At 38.3% G+C, this 15,855-nt stretch overlaps 1 protein-coding gene across 1 annotated transcript in view; it reads left to right on the top strand.

Moving 5' to 3' along the window:
• The window catches only part of RGS5 (regulator of G-protein signaling 5), a 57,719-nt gene extending 42,149 nt beyond the window's left edge, over positions 1–15,570 (top strand). Inside the window, exons 4-5 of the mRNA XM_005677115.3 lie at positions 5,768–5,934; positions 10,553–15,570. Coding sequence (XP_005677172.1) covers positions 5,768–5,934; positions 10,553–10,714 — 329 coding nt within the window. The 3' untranslated portion in view covers positions 10,715–15,570. The remainder of the gene's footprint in view (positions 1–5,767; positions 5,935–10,552) is intronic.

Genomic DNA, 15,855 nt, shown 5'->3' with positions numbered 1-15,855 from the left:
AATGGAATAGCCTGGATCTGGGCTCCTCTTTTTGTTTCCATCTGCATTCTCCTCTACTTCTCTTCTTTGATTTCCAATTTTCTCCCTTCTTTTGCCTGGCTGTTCTTTATCATCATCTTACTCACTGGTGGTCACAACTTTCTTTAAAGCAATAGTTATAAAAAAGCAATAGCTTACATTTATAATTCATCATGTGCCAGTCACTGTTCTATACATTTTGCATATACTAGGTTATCTAATGATTTCAATAATTTTAGCACTTCGATATGCAAACAATTTGTATTTTTCAGAAAAAGCAACTGAGACAGAGAGAGTTTAGGTAACTTGCCCATGAAATAAAATACTGCAGTAATGGCAAAATTAGCAAATTTATTTTTCCTTAATGTTTGTGCTCTTCAGTTTTGAGACACAGGAGGAAATTTTTATCTCAGTGAGTCTTATTTTATTCAATTTGAACCTTTATTAAATATTAGATCCACAGATTTACACTAAGAGGTGGGATGCTTTTGAAAGAGGGGCAAAGATAAATGAAACTCCAACCTTGAACTCAGATAATCAACAGCATCCTGGGAGAAAGAGTTATAGTAGCAAATAATCCCATTGTGGGGGCGGGGTGGGGGGAGTGATCACTTCTCTTATGTGAATCCAGGAAATGGATTCAATACACTGGAAAGTTATTTTCTGAGCTCATTCCTTGTCTAGGATGTTTTGGTAATGTGGTAAATGTTATTGCTGTAGCATCCTGGAATGTATCCTCAGGTCATAAATAGCGATGTTTTGGAGGACTAGAGTTTTAGCTCTACCTTTTTCAAAGATGTGGAAAGGGTGATTCAGAATGCCTGAATCACTATGTTATGGGGACATAAGGCTAATGAGAGCTAATTTGCCCTACACTTGTGCTGTGAAGTTATTGCTTCCTCTGCAGTCTTAGACCTGACAGTATGGGAGCTCATAAGACTTCATTCCTATCATTATTTCCCAGCAGCTAGAAAGTGCCTGGGAATTTTTTTCAATTTCAGCAGAGACTAACTTGCTGCTGCTGCTGCTGCTGCTAAGTCGCTTCAGTCATGTCCAACTCTGTGCAGCCCCATAGATGGGAGCCCACCAGGCTCTGCCGTCCCTGGGATTCTCCAGGCAAGAAGACTGGAGTGGGTTTCCATTTCCTTCTCCAGTGCATGAAAGTGAAAAGTGAAAGTGAATTCACTGAGTCATGCCCAACTCTCAGCGACCCCATGGACTGCAGCCCACCAGGCTCCTCCATCCATGGGATTTTCCAGACAAGAGTACTGGAGTGGGGTGCCATTGCCTTCTCTGAGAGACTAACTGACACCTTTTGTTTAAGAAACAATAAAAACTTGAAGGATGACAGAGAGAGAACTCAGTCTTTATTTTTGCTTTCAGCATGTACTATTGATTCCTGTGTCACTAAATGATAACATATCAGTTCAGTTCATTCAGTTCAGTCGTTCAGTTGTGTGCGACTCTTTGCCACCCCATAGACTGCAGCACAATAGGCTTCCCTGTTCATCACTAACTCAAACTCATGTCCATCGAGTTGGTGATGCCATCCAACCATCTCCTCCTCTGTTGTCCCCTCCTCATCCTGCCTTCAATCTTTCCCAGCATCAGGGTCTTTTCCAATGAGTTAGTTCTTTGCATCAGGTGGGCAAAGTATTGGAGTTTCAGCTTCAACATCAGTTTTTCCAGTGAATAGGACTGATTTCCTTTAGGATGGACTGGCTGGATATCTTTGCAGTCCAAGGGACTTTCAGGCGTCTTCTCCAACACCACAGTTCAAAAGCATCAATTCTTCAGCATTCAGCTTTCTTTATAGTCCAACTCTCACATCCATACACAACTACCGGAAAAACCATAGCTTTGACTAGACGGACCTTTGCTGGCAAAGTAATGTCGCTGCTTTTTAACATGGTGTCTATGTTGGTCATAACTTTTCTTCCAAGGAGTAAGCGTCTTTTAATTGCATGGCTGCAGTCACCATCTGCAGTGATTTTGGAGCCCCCAAAATAAAGTCTGTCACTATTTCCATTGTTTCCCCATCTATTTGCCATGAAGTGATGTGAACGGATGCCATGATCTAGTTTTCTGAATGTTGAGGGTTTTTTTTTCTTTTCTTTTCCTTTTTATTTTAATTGGAGGTTAATTACTTTACAATATTATATTGGTTTTGCCATACATCAACATGAATCTGCCACAGGCATACAAGAGTTCCCCATCCTGAACCCCGAAAGAAAAACACCAATACAGTATACTAACGCATATATATGGAATTTAGAAAGATGATAACGATAACTCTGTATGCAAGACAGCAAAAGAGACACAGATGTATAGAACAGGCTTTTGAATGTTGAGTTTTAAGCCCACTTTTTCACTCTCCTCTTTCACTTTCATCAAGAGGCTATTTAGTTCTTCACTTTCTGCAATAGTGTTGGTGTCATCTGCATATCTGAGGTTATTGATATTTCTCCTGGCAATCTTGATTCCAGCTTGTGCTTCATCCAGCCCAACATTTCTCATGATGTGCTCTGCATATAATTTAAATAAGCAAAGTGACAATATACAGCCTTGACATACTCCTTTTCTGATTTGGAACCAGTCTGTTGTTCCATGTCCAGTTCTAACTGTTGCTTCTTGACCTGCATACAGATTTCTCAGGAGGCAGGTCAGGTGGTCTGATATTCCCATCACTTTCAGAATTTTCCACAGTGTGTTGTGATCCATGCGGTGAAAGGCTTTAGTGTAGTCAATGAAGCAGAAGTAGATATATTTCTGAAACTCTTGCATTTTTGATGATCCAATGGATGTTGGCAATTGGATCACTGGTTCCTCTGCCTTTTCTAAATCTGAACATCTGGAAGTTCATGGTTCATGTACTGTTGAAGCCTGGCTTGGAGAATTTTGAGCATTACTTTGCTAGGGTGTGAGATGAGTGCAATTGTGTGGTAGTTTGAGCATTCTTTGGCACTGCCTTTCTTTGGGATTGGAATGAAAACTGACCTTTTCCAGTCCTGTGGCCACTGCTGAGTTTTCCAAATTTGCTGGCATATTGAGTGCAGCACTTTCACAGCATCATCTTTTAGGATTTGAAATAGCTCAACTGGAATCCAGCACCTCCACTAGCTTTGTTCACAGTGATGCTTCCTAAGGCCCACTTGACTTCACATTCCAGGATGTCTGTCTCTAGGTGAGTTATCACACCATTATGGTTATTTGGGTCATGAAGATTTTTTTTGTAGAGGTTTTCTGTGTATTCTTGCCACCTTTTCTCAATATCTTCTGATTCTGTTAGGTCCATACCTTTTTTGTCCTTTATTTTCCCGTCTTTGCATGAAATGTTCCCTTGGTATCTCTAATTTTCTTGAGGATATCTCTCGTCTTTCCCATTCTATTGTTTTCCTCTTTTCTTTACATTGATCACTGAGAAAGGCTTTCTTATCTCTCCTTGCTATTCTTTGGAACTCTGCATTCAGATGGGTATATCTTTCCTTTTCTCTTTGCCTTTCCCATCTTGTCTTTTCTCGGCTATTTGTAAGGCCTCCTTGGACAACCATTTTGCCTTTTTGCATTTCTTTTTCTTAGAGATGATCTTGATCACTGCCTCCTGTACAATGTTATGAACCTTCGTCCATAGTTTTTCAGGCACTCTGTGTATCAGATCTGGTCTCTTGAATCTATTTGTCACTTCCACTGTATAATGATAAGGGATTTGATTTAGGTCGTACCTGAAAGGCTTATGAAATCACATAGTGCTGGAAATATGGGCAGGAGTGAGGGAAAATACATGTGATCTTATTCTGGTGAACATTATCAAGTGGTTTTAAAGCAATTCTTCTAGGTCGGTTATTAGAGAAAACTGTTCATGATACCTACCATCACTCCCCAATGTATTTTTAGGTGTTGCTCCATTAAAAAAAATGTTTTTGTATTAAGTACAGGGAGAAAGGATTAAAATGCAAAGTTTCTTGTTTGGATCCAGAATTGTCAGTTACCCTAATCCAAGTTAATTATAATTTAGCAATCCTGTTTCTTTAAAATTGAGTTCAATTGCTGGGAACTGTGAGGGATATAAAGACAAAATGTATAGAAGAAAAATTGAAAAATGACAATGCTATATTTCTGGCTTAATCATGATATCTTGTGCATATTGTTTGAAATCGATGTACTGGGCAATGACTAATGAATGAAAATTAGAATCTATAAAAAGAAGTAGGGAGAAATATTCAAGAAGAATGGAAATAGAAATTAGGTCAAAGGAAATGAATTCAGTACATGACTATGTTCTCCAAGTAAAATAATGAATTGTAGAGGTGCCTTCTGATGAGGAACAAGTTAGAGGAAATGTAGACCTTGAGGTTCCAGTCAGTCCAGCCTTCAGCCTGGGAGGCAAACGCCAGGCCAGGCATGCCTGTAAATCTGATATGGTCTGCGGGGAACTAAAATTTTCTCTCCTTCCTTTAGAGGTCCACTTACCTTACATAACAAATGTGCATGGATTCTCTCAGTACATACAGATTTGTTAGGATTGGGGTTAAAAAAGTGTCTATCTGTCTATCAATTCTCTATCTATATCTCTCTATCTAGCTAGATATATATCTAACTGTCTATCTATATGTCAGCTTTAAAAGGAGGAAAACATTGAAGATATAAAATGATTTTTCCTTTGTTCCTCTTCATTGCTTTCCTAATTCCTGACCTTGCCTTCAACTTATCTACCACTTTGGAGCTTAGAGCTGCAGAACAAGGTTAGAAGAAAGAAAAAGAAAACAAAATGATCAGACCCAGGAATCTCTAATATACATATTTGCATTATATATATATATGTATGTATGTATATATGGGCTTCCCTGGTGGCTCAGACAGTAAAGAATCTGCCCTCAATGCAGGAGACATGGATTTACAAACTGAAACATATTCTACATGAGCAACAGTACTCTGAAAACAGAACCACAACAGTCATACTTACATTTAATTTAATATGTGTTAAAGACTGATGTTTCACTGATGGGCGTAGTTACTGGTCTACATGTGGGCCCCCTTCGTCAGGCCCCTATAACTCCTCCTTCAGATCTCCTGTCTCACTTTCTCATATAGGCCTTCTTTAAATGTAAAATCAGGTTAGAACCCTTTTTGTTACTCTTGCTGTCTTTCATATTGCTGTCTTTCATTGTGTATACATTTTTTGTGTATGTTTCATTTTCTTTTCTACCTTCCCAGAATCTTCACTGGGGCAGGTAGCATGTCTATTTTACTTACCATAATTCCTGGAACATAATATTTGCTCCAAACATCAACTTTAGAAAGAAAAAAATTAAGTAGTTGATACATGAGAATAAACATTAATATTACTTACACTACCAAATCAAGTTTTAAGTGTATTTTTTTTCTTTTTGGTAACTGATAAGTATCCAGAATGGCATTAGTGATCATAGTGTCCCTCAATGCTATGTGCGGTTAAACCTTTATCACTCAAATGTAGACTGTCTGTATTTGAATCCCAGCTCTGCCACTTTCCAGCTGGTTAACTAATAGAAAGTTACTTGATCTCTCTGACCTCATTTGTAAAATAGGATATAGCAGCCTCTGCCTCTTAGGTTTGTAATGATTAACAAATGAGTTAACTTTAGCTAGGTTATCACACAAATAACAGAAATGTGTTATAAATAAACCTAGGCTACAACATGGGATATAGTGATAGACAGATGATAGACAGATAGAATACATTTCCTCAAATAACCTTTTTCCTTGCCAGACGGACTTGCCAGCTTCAAAAGTTTCCTGAAGTCTGAATTCAGTGAGGAGAATCTTGAGTTCTGGATGGCCTGTGAAGATTACAAGAAGATCAAGTCCCCTGTCAAGATGGCTGAGACGGCAAAGAAAATTTATGAAGAATTCATCCAAGCAGAGGCTCCTAAAGAGGTTGGTCCTGATTGGAAGGTGGGTGAGAGTGGTCAATGGGGGTCAGCTCAACTACTTCCCAGGAAGGATTTCCATCTGCAATACAGTTTGCAGCTAAAGGTTATTCCTATTTGAAAGTGGGCCACCTTTCTTAAACACCTACTGAATGCAAAGGGAAAGCAATACAGTCAAGCAGATGTGAACTTGAAGTCTGTTTAGATCACTTTCTAAGCAGTATGGGTCTCTCTTCAGTAGCATGTAATCACAAATGAGGATAATACAGGTTGTATGATCTTGGGTGAAGTACTCAGTCTCTCTGAACTTAGTTTCTTTCTTTGGGAAAATGAGGATAATGACTATTTTGCAGGATTGGTGTGAGGATGAAATTAAACAGTGGATGTGAGAATGCATATCTCAGCATTTGAACAAATTAATGTCTGATGAATGTTTCTATCACTTCACCTTTTCCCCTTCCCCCTTTCCGCCTTCCTTTTTTTTTTTTTTTGGTGAAAATTCTCTCTTTTCCAACCCACTCTCTGCCACCCCCTGGTCTCCCCTAAGGCTTTTTCACTTACTCTCTGATCTGGACAAGGTTTCTACTCATGAAAACCAAATGATCCCATGGTAACCATGCTACAGATGTCGGAGGACAATATAATATTAATTAACTGTTAAAGATGTGTGTTGATTTCAAAGAGGCTTTAGGGCAGTTTATCTGCCCTTTCCTATTTGTGAAACTGAATTGAAAAGATTTTTTGTAGAATTCAGGATGGCTTCAGCAAGACCCTTCATCATGTTTTGATCAGGTCACTGATTCCACATTGCACACTGAAATCCAATCTGGACATCAAACATTTCACCAAAATTTGAGGTCGGGTACAGAGGTGATCTGAGCAAACCCTCTAGGCAGACAGTAATTAACTTAAGATGATTTGAGAGAGGGAAACCCTAATATCTTTTTTCTCTCACAAGTGTACTAGACTCTTGAGGTTCTGTCATTTGATATTCATTCTTTTGGTAATGCATTACTCATCACTGATCCTTTTTAAAGGGCCACTTTATCTGAATGGATTATTATAATCTAATAATCTAATTAGATTATATACTTAATGCCAACACATGAGCCGCCTCCATGACATAGGAGGTGGAGGTGAGGAGCAAAGAGTATAGAGTACGACAGGTCAAGGTGGAAAAGTGAGAATCCTAGCATGCACTTGGGTTTAGTCTTGCTGTGGGAATTATTTTGGAATCCTCCCTAGATCCCCTCTTCTACTCACTCCTCAGTCTCCCACCCCATGCATATGTATTGGCTTTCCCCTACTTCTGATGCCATTGGAGCTGGCCTGTTCTGTCAGGATGGAATCTCTATTTGTGATGTTACCAAGGACATTAATGTACTGTTAGTATTAAATTTGACACAATTTCCTGACTGACTGATTTCCCATTTCCAACCTGTCTTCTTACCACCTTCATTCCTCTTCACAGAAGTCTAGGATTTGAACATATGCAAATAATGGAGACCCATCCAAGCTATTGCTAGCTGCTCTGAGCTCTAGGAAAGCATTGTTCTCAAAGTTCCTTACTAGAACACTCATGGGTATCATGAAAATATGAGAAATTAAGAATGGAGTTTCAAAATAAATAAAACCCTTGCTGAGTTACTAGAACACACAAATAATGGCCTTCATTATAAGGACCTTTGGGCTCTAATTAAAACAGCTTTGGCCTCCAGTCTCTGACTTGAGCATCTGCTGCTGCTGCTACTGCTGCTAAGTTGCGTCAGTTGTGTCCGACTCTGTGCGACCCCATAGACGACAGCCCAAGATGCTTCCCCATCCCTGGGATTCTCCAGGCAAGAATATTGAAGTGGGTTGCCATTTCTTTCTCCAATGCATGAAAGTGAAAAGTGAGAGTGAAGTCGCTCAGTCGTGTCTGACTCTTAGCGACCCCATGGACTGTAGCCTACCAGGCTCCTCCATTCATGGGATTCTCCAGGCAAGAGTACTGGAGTAGGGTGCCATTGCCTTCTCCAGACTTGAGCATCAGAGGGATGTAAATCCCACTCCTGTTACATAATAAACACTCTGTGAATGTTTGTGAGATGAATGGATGCAGGTATACTGACTCCAGACCTTTCTTGATGTATGACTTTGGGCAAGTTTCTAACTAAAGCTTTCTAATTCTCAATTCTCTTTAATTGTAATAATTTTATGTATGTGTGTGGTATGTGTATATACCTAGAGGATGTTTAATAAATTGTAGCTATTGTTTTAAAAGTTAGCTTGCATTTTGACAAAAATTTATGATTTCACTTTTAAAAACATGTTTTTATTTATTTACTTATTTGTTACCATTTATTTTTGGTTGCACTGGGTCTTCGTTGCTGTGTGTGGGCTTTCCCTAGTTGTGACAAGCAGGGGCTACTCTTCCTTGCAGTGCATTGCGATAGCTTCTCTTGTAGAGCACTCGCTCTTGGTGCAGACTTCAGTAGTTGAAGCGCACAGGCTCAGTAGTTGCGCTTTGCAGGCTCTAGAGTACAGGCTCCATTGTTGTGGTGCATGGTCTTAGCTGCTCCGCTGCATATAGAATCTTCCCATACCAGGGACTGAACCTGTGTCTCCTGCATTAGCAGGAGGATTCTTATCCACTGTACCACTAGGGAAGGCCTAGTATTTCATTTTGATGAATACCAGAATGAACTGTATAACAAGTTTACCCAGGCAAATAATAATTTAAATTTTCTTTATCTGAATATTCACTTCAGCTCTTTAATATCAGGAACTGAAGGAGAGATACAGTGATAAAAAATTGGAAGTAAGATTTAAAAATGAGAAATTACCCTGTGTAGTTCGATAAACAGATAATTTATATACTAAAAATTGTCATGTCCATATCTTAATAAAAATTTTTTTCTTTGCTCAGTATTGTACAGATGAGTATATATCAAAATGATTCATTAGAGGAGCTCATGCACATAAAAATAGTAAGAAAAAATAGCTGTTATTTGCTATTTATGTGTTAGAGAGGTTAAAATATGCATCACTTCTTTAAAAAACATATGAATTCTTTAAAAAGTAGGATTAATAGATAGCTTTATAATTGTTCAAAATTTTATAATTTTTAGTTTTAAAATTTTTCAACTGTTTTGAGTAAGTCTGGCTGCTCATCTAGTTCAGTATATATTTAAGAGAAGGAAGAAGCATTGCTTTAGTGTGGCAGGAAGAATAACAGACTGTTCCTCACTAGCTGTTTGTAGGCATGTAAATTGACCTCTTTGGATCTTGGAGTCTTCACCTATGAAGAGAGACATCTGACTACCTCACCTTTGAGGCCGTTTCTAGCGCAGTCTGTGAAGTCTTCCACCATTCCTGCATAAAACACACTAGGTTGCTCTCACCTGTGGAAAGCACGTCATAGCCTCAACTCACTTCGTCCTGGACCTTCAATCACAGTCACTTCTGTCTGTTCTGGCCTGGCTGTCCCCAGTCATGCCTTTGTCCCTGACTCTGACCTAAAGACACTCCATAATTATTTGAGCACAAATAGCTTTTCTCAGTATCAAGAAACTTTAGCAGCCCAGGAGAGACCCAAACACTTCCTAATGTTTCAGTTCAGAACCATTGGTTGATTTGGGTTTTGTTTCTTTCTTCTTTACACTGAGGTACAAGAGTCGTTGGAATAACAATGTGATAAACAATGATTTCTGTCAAATTATACTCAGGCAAGCCCAGGCAGGCTGTACATTGCACAAGCCCAGGGGACCATTCACATGGACCCTCACATGAATGATGTCCCTGGGAGTGACACGGTGTAGAATGGTCCTGCATTCAGGCCAAATAAGCCATGATGCCTCCCAACACTCCATTCTCCTGGGTAAAAGCAACATTGCTGGGCTTTTGAATCTTCTATCTACCCCTTATGATTTTGGGCAAATCACTTTAACTCTTCTGCTCCTCAGTTGTAAAATGTGGATGTCAGTATTGCCTCTCAGAGTTGTAAGATTCAAGGAGTTCACAGCACAGTGCTGGTGAAAGTAAAGTTCTCAGCACTCAATAAATGTCAGTTGCTATTGTTATGCATGTTGTGTTAAAACCACTGTGTCTTTGTTTGTTTCAGGAAAAAAACAAGTTTCCTTATTCTTCTAGAGACACGCACAAAGTCTTGGATCGCTGATCAGAATTTCTCTCTCTTCATTCTCCCCATTAGGGGTGAAACCAAATGCTGTGGTAGGAAGACTATGGGATTAGGCATCAGGATACCTAGATTCAAATTCCGAGTTTCTGCCTTCAAATACATTCATTAGCTCTGTGATCTTGAAGTCTCTATCTATCTGCCTTTTGCTTAGAAAGGGAAAGACTCATTTTTTAGAGTTATTGAGAAGCTTATATGAGGTCTGCCTGAATCAGTTGTTTATTTCTAACACTGGGTGCCTAATACTGGTTAGATTGTAATCTGAGTCATGCATTTGTTGAAGCACCAGTTGCCTTACCCTACTGTATATAAAATAGAAGTGATAAGCTATTCTAATTTCCTATGCCTCGCTTCCCCTCATGTGTTATGTGAGAAGTACTTTTCTCCCTACCCCTCCTCAAATCCCGCAACCTGGGCTGACTCAGTGATCCTGTTTTCTGGCTCACAGGTGAATATTGATCACTTCACGAAGGAAATCACAGTGAAGAATTTGGTGGAGCCTTCCCCAAGTAGCTTTGATGTGGCCCAGAAAAGAATCCATGCTCTGATGGAAAAGGATTCGCTGCCTCGCTTTGTGCGCTCTGAATTTTATCAGGAGTTCATCAAGTAGCAATGTAATCAGGCTGTGAGAATCATCCTGAGAGTTATTTCATCCATAATCACCCTGCACTTTGCAGCAACCCACATATCTTCCTGTAGCAGCTTGCTCGAAGATTCTGAGATGGAAAACCCCAGGGAGGGTTGCTTACTCTTTTGCCCACATTGTTTTGGAAGATTATCTATTGCCCCAGTGTCTTCCTTTTCCAGTGTCCCCTTCCTGCCCGCATTCCCAACTAAGCTCTACACTTGTAGGTTGTTGTGAAACTCAGTAAGAACAACAGAAAAACTCTACTTAGGGAAATATAAAGCAGAAATATGATATCATTGAATGTGACTCCACTTGGTAATGGATTGCCATCTAAATTTGGATGAAAAAAGAATATGGATGTGGAAAAACCAATTTCAAGTGAAATTAATTGATCTCATTTGTTGTTTTAATTCTGATCCAGGGAGGCCACTCATTATTTTCTGAATTTGGTTAGTAAAATGTGGTAGGCATTTTATGAGGCAACCACTATTTGAGTTTTTAAGCAAATACATTGTTCAAAACATTGGTCTTCCTCTGAGACCATCTTTGTGTTAACTAGAGATTATAAACAAGAGATACAGCCAAGAATGTATTGTGTTTATATAAAATCGATCTGAACACAATCCATGGGGCTTCTTATAATTCCCTCAGACCTTCCCACACATAAAGTTACCAAATTCTGTACTAAATCAGTAACCTGAGATTGACATGGATTACTTTATAAATGTATCTATGCCTCTAAAAGTAGGCCCAAGGTTTCCATTTTCAAATTAGTTAAAATTTGTGTGAGTGCAAAATTCCAAAATTGCCAACTCCAATCATGTAAAACGAAAACATGCTGCTCATTGCCGTGGTCTTCCTTCTCAATATCAAGAGGGCTGTATACTACAATGGAGAAATCTTGTCAAACCTAAAAGGGGTAGTTGTCCTATGGTGCCATCAGTTTGTTAGGTACATGATGATTATCTTTAAAATAGCAAATTATCTTCAGAAAACTTAATTTGACTAAATGCAGAGACTTTCTGAGTGAGATAGAGTTTTACAGTACCCTGCATTTTGCAAAATGATCTGATCTTCTAGCAACTGCTCATTCCCCTCCTTATTTTGCTCACCATAGTAATGAATTGTATTATAGTCAAAACACACATTTATACCCCTAACATGCCTTACACAAAGCCAATTTTTAGTAGGTTTAAACTTTGCATGCTGTATTTGATTATGATAAGTCTTACTAGCATTTTTATTATCTTTAGTAGATTTGATTAAGCAATACATAGTCTAGTAATAAAGAGACCAACTGTGTGTGAGGGTAACCAAGTGAGGATACTGAGTTAACTAAAAAAATGATTTTTAAGGGATTAGTAAACATCTTAAATGTTTAAGTAGGAGATTACATTGTTTAGTCTTCTATTTCCTCCTTTTGTTTCCTTCTTTCATTTACAAACTCCTAGTTTCACATGCCTGTAACCTATTAATTCAGTTATTCCCTAAGAATATTGAAAGTGAAGCAACAATATGACTGTATTCTTTGAGTAAACACTGACTACATTTGTTGGGTTTATCTTATTTTTGTTATTTCAAAGACTAATGTGCCCTTTCTGAATACTTGCCATTTCAAACTCTGAAAATGGGTTGGAGTGACTGGGTCTAGTGCCAACAGTCGCTAGTCTGGTATGAGTTCATTCATATTTGTCAATATTGCTCACTTCAAAGAAACTCCATTGTCAAGAGGTTGACAGGCCAGGTCAACATTGTGAGCATGAAAGATAAGTTCTCACCATGTCTATTTGTGTAGGAGTGACAAGCAACTCATAACAAAAATTCCCAGCACAACCTTTCTCAGCATCTGTCTATGCTGCCCCAAATGGGTATAAAATCACCAATCCTATACTTGCTCAAGCAGCTAGAAAATTTAAGAACCAAAGAATCTAGGTGAGTTGTTTTTTCTGAATGCTAAAACATTTTTAAGAAAAATTTTCATGTCATTAAAATTTCAAATATTTTATTCATATTATTTGAAATAACCAAATGTTTACAAATACCCAAAGAATTGACTAGAGACTAGAAAGTTCACCAAGATGGTCGATGTTACAAAGACTCAAGCTTACCATATTCACAAATTGACTGCACATCCTATGTAAGTGTGTAGACTTGTCAGTGGAGGATAAAAAGGGCCTTCGCCTTTTCATAAGCTGAAAACACAGGAGGCAGAAAAAGCAGGATAAGCACCAGGAGGGCAGAGCTGTGAAGGCTACAAGAGGCACAAATGCCTTGCAGTCAACTGGTGACGTGGAATATATATGTAAACAGGATTTTAAACTTAAAGCAGTATGAACACACACATTAGACACTCTTCTAAGTAAAAAATTAAAAGGAGTATAAATATCACAGCCCCAAATGAAAAAGCAAACATATAAACATTGCCCTAGAAAGTTCTTTGGCATATTTTGAGTGTTTTTAAACTCAGAAGAGAAAAACCTGAGCTACCAAAAATTTCCATGGTAAAACAAACAAAATAGCGTTCTTTTAAATTTTGGGAAGTTGGGAAAACTAGGGAGATCTTTTCAGGAAAAGAATGTGTAATGTTTGTTTATCACTCCTTTTCCCTCCTCCCCTTCCTCCGCAATCTCCCTTGAGTAAATTGCCCGGTGAAGTATGAAGCTCAGTGGAGGAGGCCTTGGCGCTGATGTGTTCCTCCCTTGAGAAAATGTAACACAGTCCTGTGTAGATCTGGGATGTAGCGAGGTGGTCAACGGGAACAGGAGTACATGTTTCTCATCCTTGAGAGAAACCCAAGATTAGGGAGGCCAGGAAACCGCCATGCCCTGTCTCTCTGCTTGTGTTTGATATAGTTTGAGCTTGGCCTCAGATGAGCATCCAAATTTGACCAGAACAAAGAGGAAGACTATCTATTCTAGAGTAAGTTAGGAGGCTGTGTTCCATGTTTAGCTGCTAAAGCAGTGCTTGTTCATATGAGCAACCACCACCAAGACACACACACACACACACACACACACACACAGACACACACACACACACACAGACATCTTCTGAAATGTAAAACTGATGTGTTTCAGTAATTTTGCTTTCAAATCAGTAGAAGCAAATTTATAAACACATTTTGTGCCCCACTCCCAAAACCACCCATGTACTCATTCTCTACTGTACAAATTACGCTTTAAGCAGATTTCAGTTTTTAGTGCATTAAGAGAAAAATTTGTTAAAGAAATTGTTTTTATTTTTGCCTTCTACAGAGCCATCAATTTTGCTTGGTTGCTGTTCTCTGTATACACCCCCTTTCAATAGGGTGGAGTTATTATTATTTCACAAAGTATAATAAATCAATTGGTAAACTAATAAACATTCTTTGTTAGGGATTTTTCCAGCTATCTGTCCCATCACAAATTTGATAATTGGAGAATCATTTCAAAGGCTATTTATATTTCAGGGAAATGATTTTTACTCTTGAAATCATTCTTTCTAGTAGCCATTTTCTTTGTTTCCTGGTAATTTAGCAAGTTTGGTACAAATAGGGTCATGAGAAAAGAAAGAGGAGAAAGGAGGAGTGAGAAGTGGTGAAGAAGTAAGTGCCCAGACTTACCTACAAAGTGAGTCCATTCACTAGGAAACATTTAAGAGCAACTCCACTTGATTGAAAATCAAATAACTTTTTGGTGTCACCACCAAGATTTGCAGGAAGGCATTTCTTGACTAACAATAAAACTAGATGTGAAACTCCATTTTAAAATCCTAGGGAGTCTTGATTAGATAAAAGAAGAAACATGGAGACCATCCTTTCCCCAGTGGGTTTGCATGTGCAAGAAAGCAGAGCATGGAGAACTGTTTCTAATATCTGAATGTCCAGAACCCAAGGGTCAGACAACTCTCTATAGGTTCTGGACATGAGGTCTTATTATATCTTGGTTTATGGGTTTTCCAGTCTCTCCATTCTATTAGATAAGTGTATGTTTAATAGTTGCTTTGGACAAGGCTCCTTAGCAATTTAGCAACTACTCCTTATGTTAAACATATCTTCACCCAAACAGGTCATGAGGCAGATCAGAGCAATAGATATTAAAAGAAAGGCTTCTCCCAACACCCTGTAACTGAAAAGATCAAGTCTGCCAACTAAGACATTAATAGCTTTGAATGGAAACTCACAGCAGAAAGTAAAGGGAAAAAAACAGATAACCAAACTTTGGAATATTATTCTCACCTCACAGTTTAACAATAATTTTATCTTCTAGTAGAGAAGCTACAAATTCAACTCAACATTTATATCTAGTTTGATAAGTCTCTTGTTTTCTCACCTGAGAAAATTTTCCTTTCTCTTTCACACCTATGTCTCCATTTCTCTTCTCCTCCAGCATGAGGATACATTTAAAATAGTTCAGTCTAACCACATTTATCTAGTAATGAATACAATTAAAGCATTTAACTCCCTATCTAGAAACATATATAACTAAGGCATGAACAAAACAATGGGAAATGTTGAAAATTTTTCCATGGAGAGAAGTAATCTGGATAGGTTTTGCCAAAAGTTCTTTTCATATCATATGCTATTAGAATTTGGGGGACTGAGTTTTTTTTTTTTAAGACTGTTACAACTTGCAACTCATCTTCAGGAGACCAGCCTGGAGAAAAGAGTAGAAATGAAAGTTTGGAAAACCATTCATCAGCATGTATCCCATGTTTTTCATTTAGGAACAACTGTTTATCTTCAAATTTTGTATCCAATGTGTTGTGTATTCTGTAACTCATACTACTTGATAAAGCACCAAATATGTATCTGTAACCACAATCACATTTACTATATTAAATATGTATCTATATAACAATCTCTGATTCCTTCTTGACTCCTGAACATTCTTGATGTGAAACTCTCCCTTAAGATAGGCTTGTTTATTCACTATGCTCCTTACAACAACAGGTGGGAAGATCCCTCTCCTAATGAACATCAACTGTAGTACAGCTTGACATGTAGAACTCAGAAAGGGAGATAACAAAATGTCTGATAGTCATACACTGTTCATTACATTCCCCTGGATTCAGATGGCAACAACTTATTGATGTAAGTATTCTTTGTTAGCATTAACTCAGCTCATTATATCATTTGGATCCTG

The sequence above is a fragment of the Capra hircus genome, chromosome 3 (genome assembly GCF_001704415.2).
Source record: "Capra hircus breed San Clemente chromosome 3, ASM170441v1, whole genome shotgun sequence".
Classification (NCBI taxonomy): domain Eukaryota; kingdom Metazoa; phylum Chordata; class Mammalia; order Artiodactyla; family Bovidae; genus Capra; species Capra hircus.
This window is presented reverse-complemented; position numbering and strand designations above follow the sequence as displayed.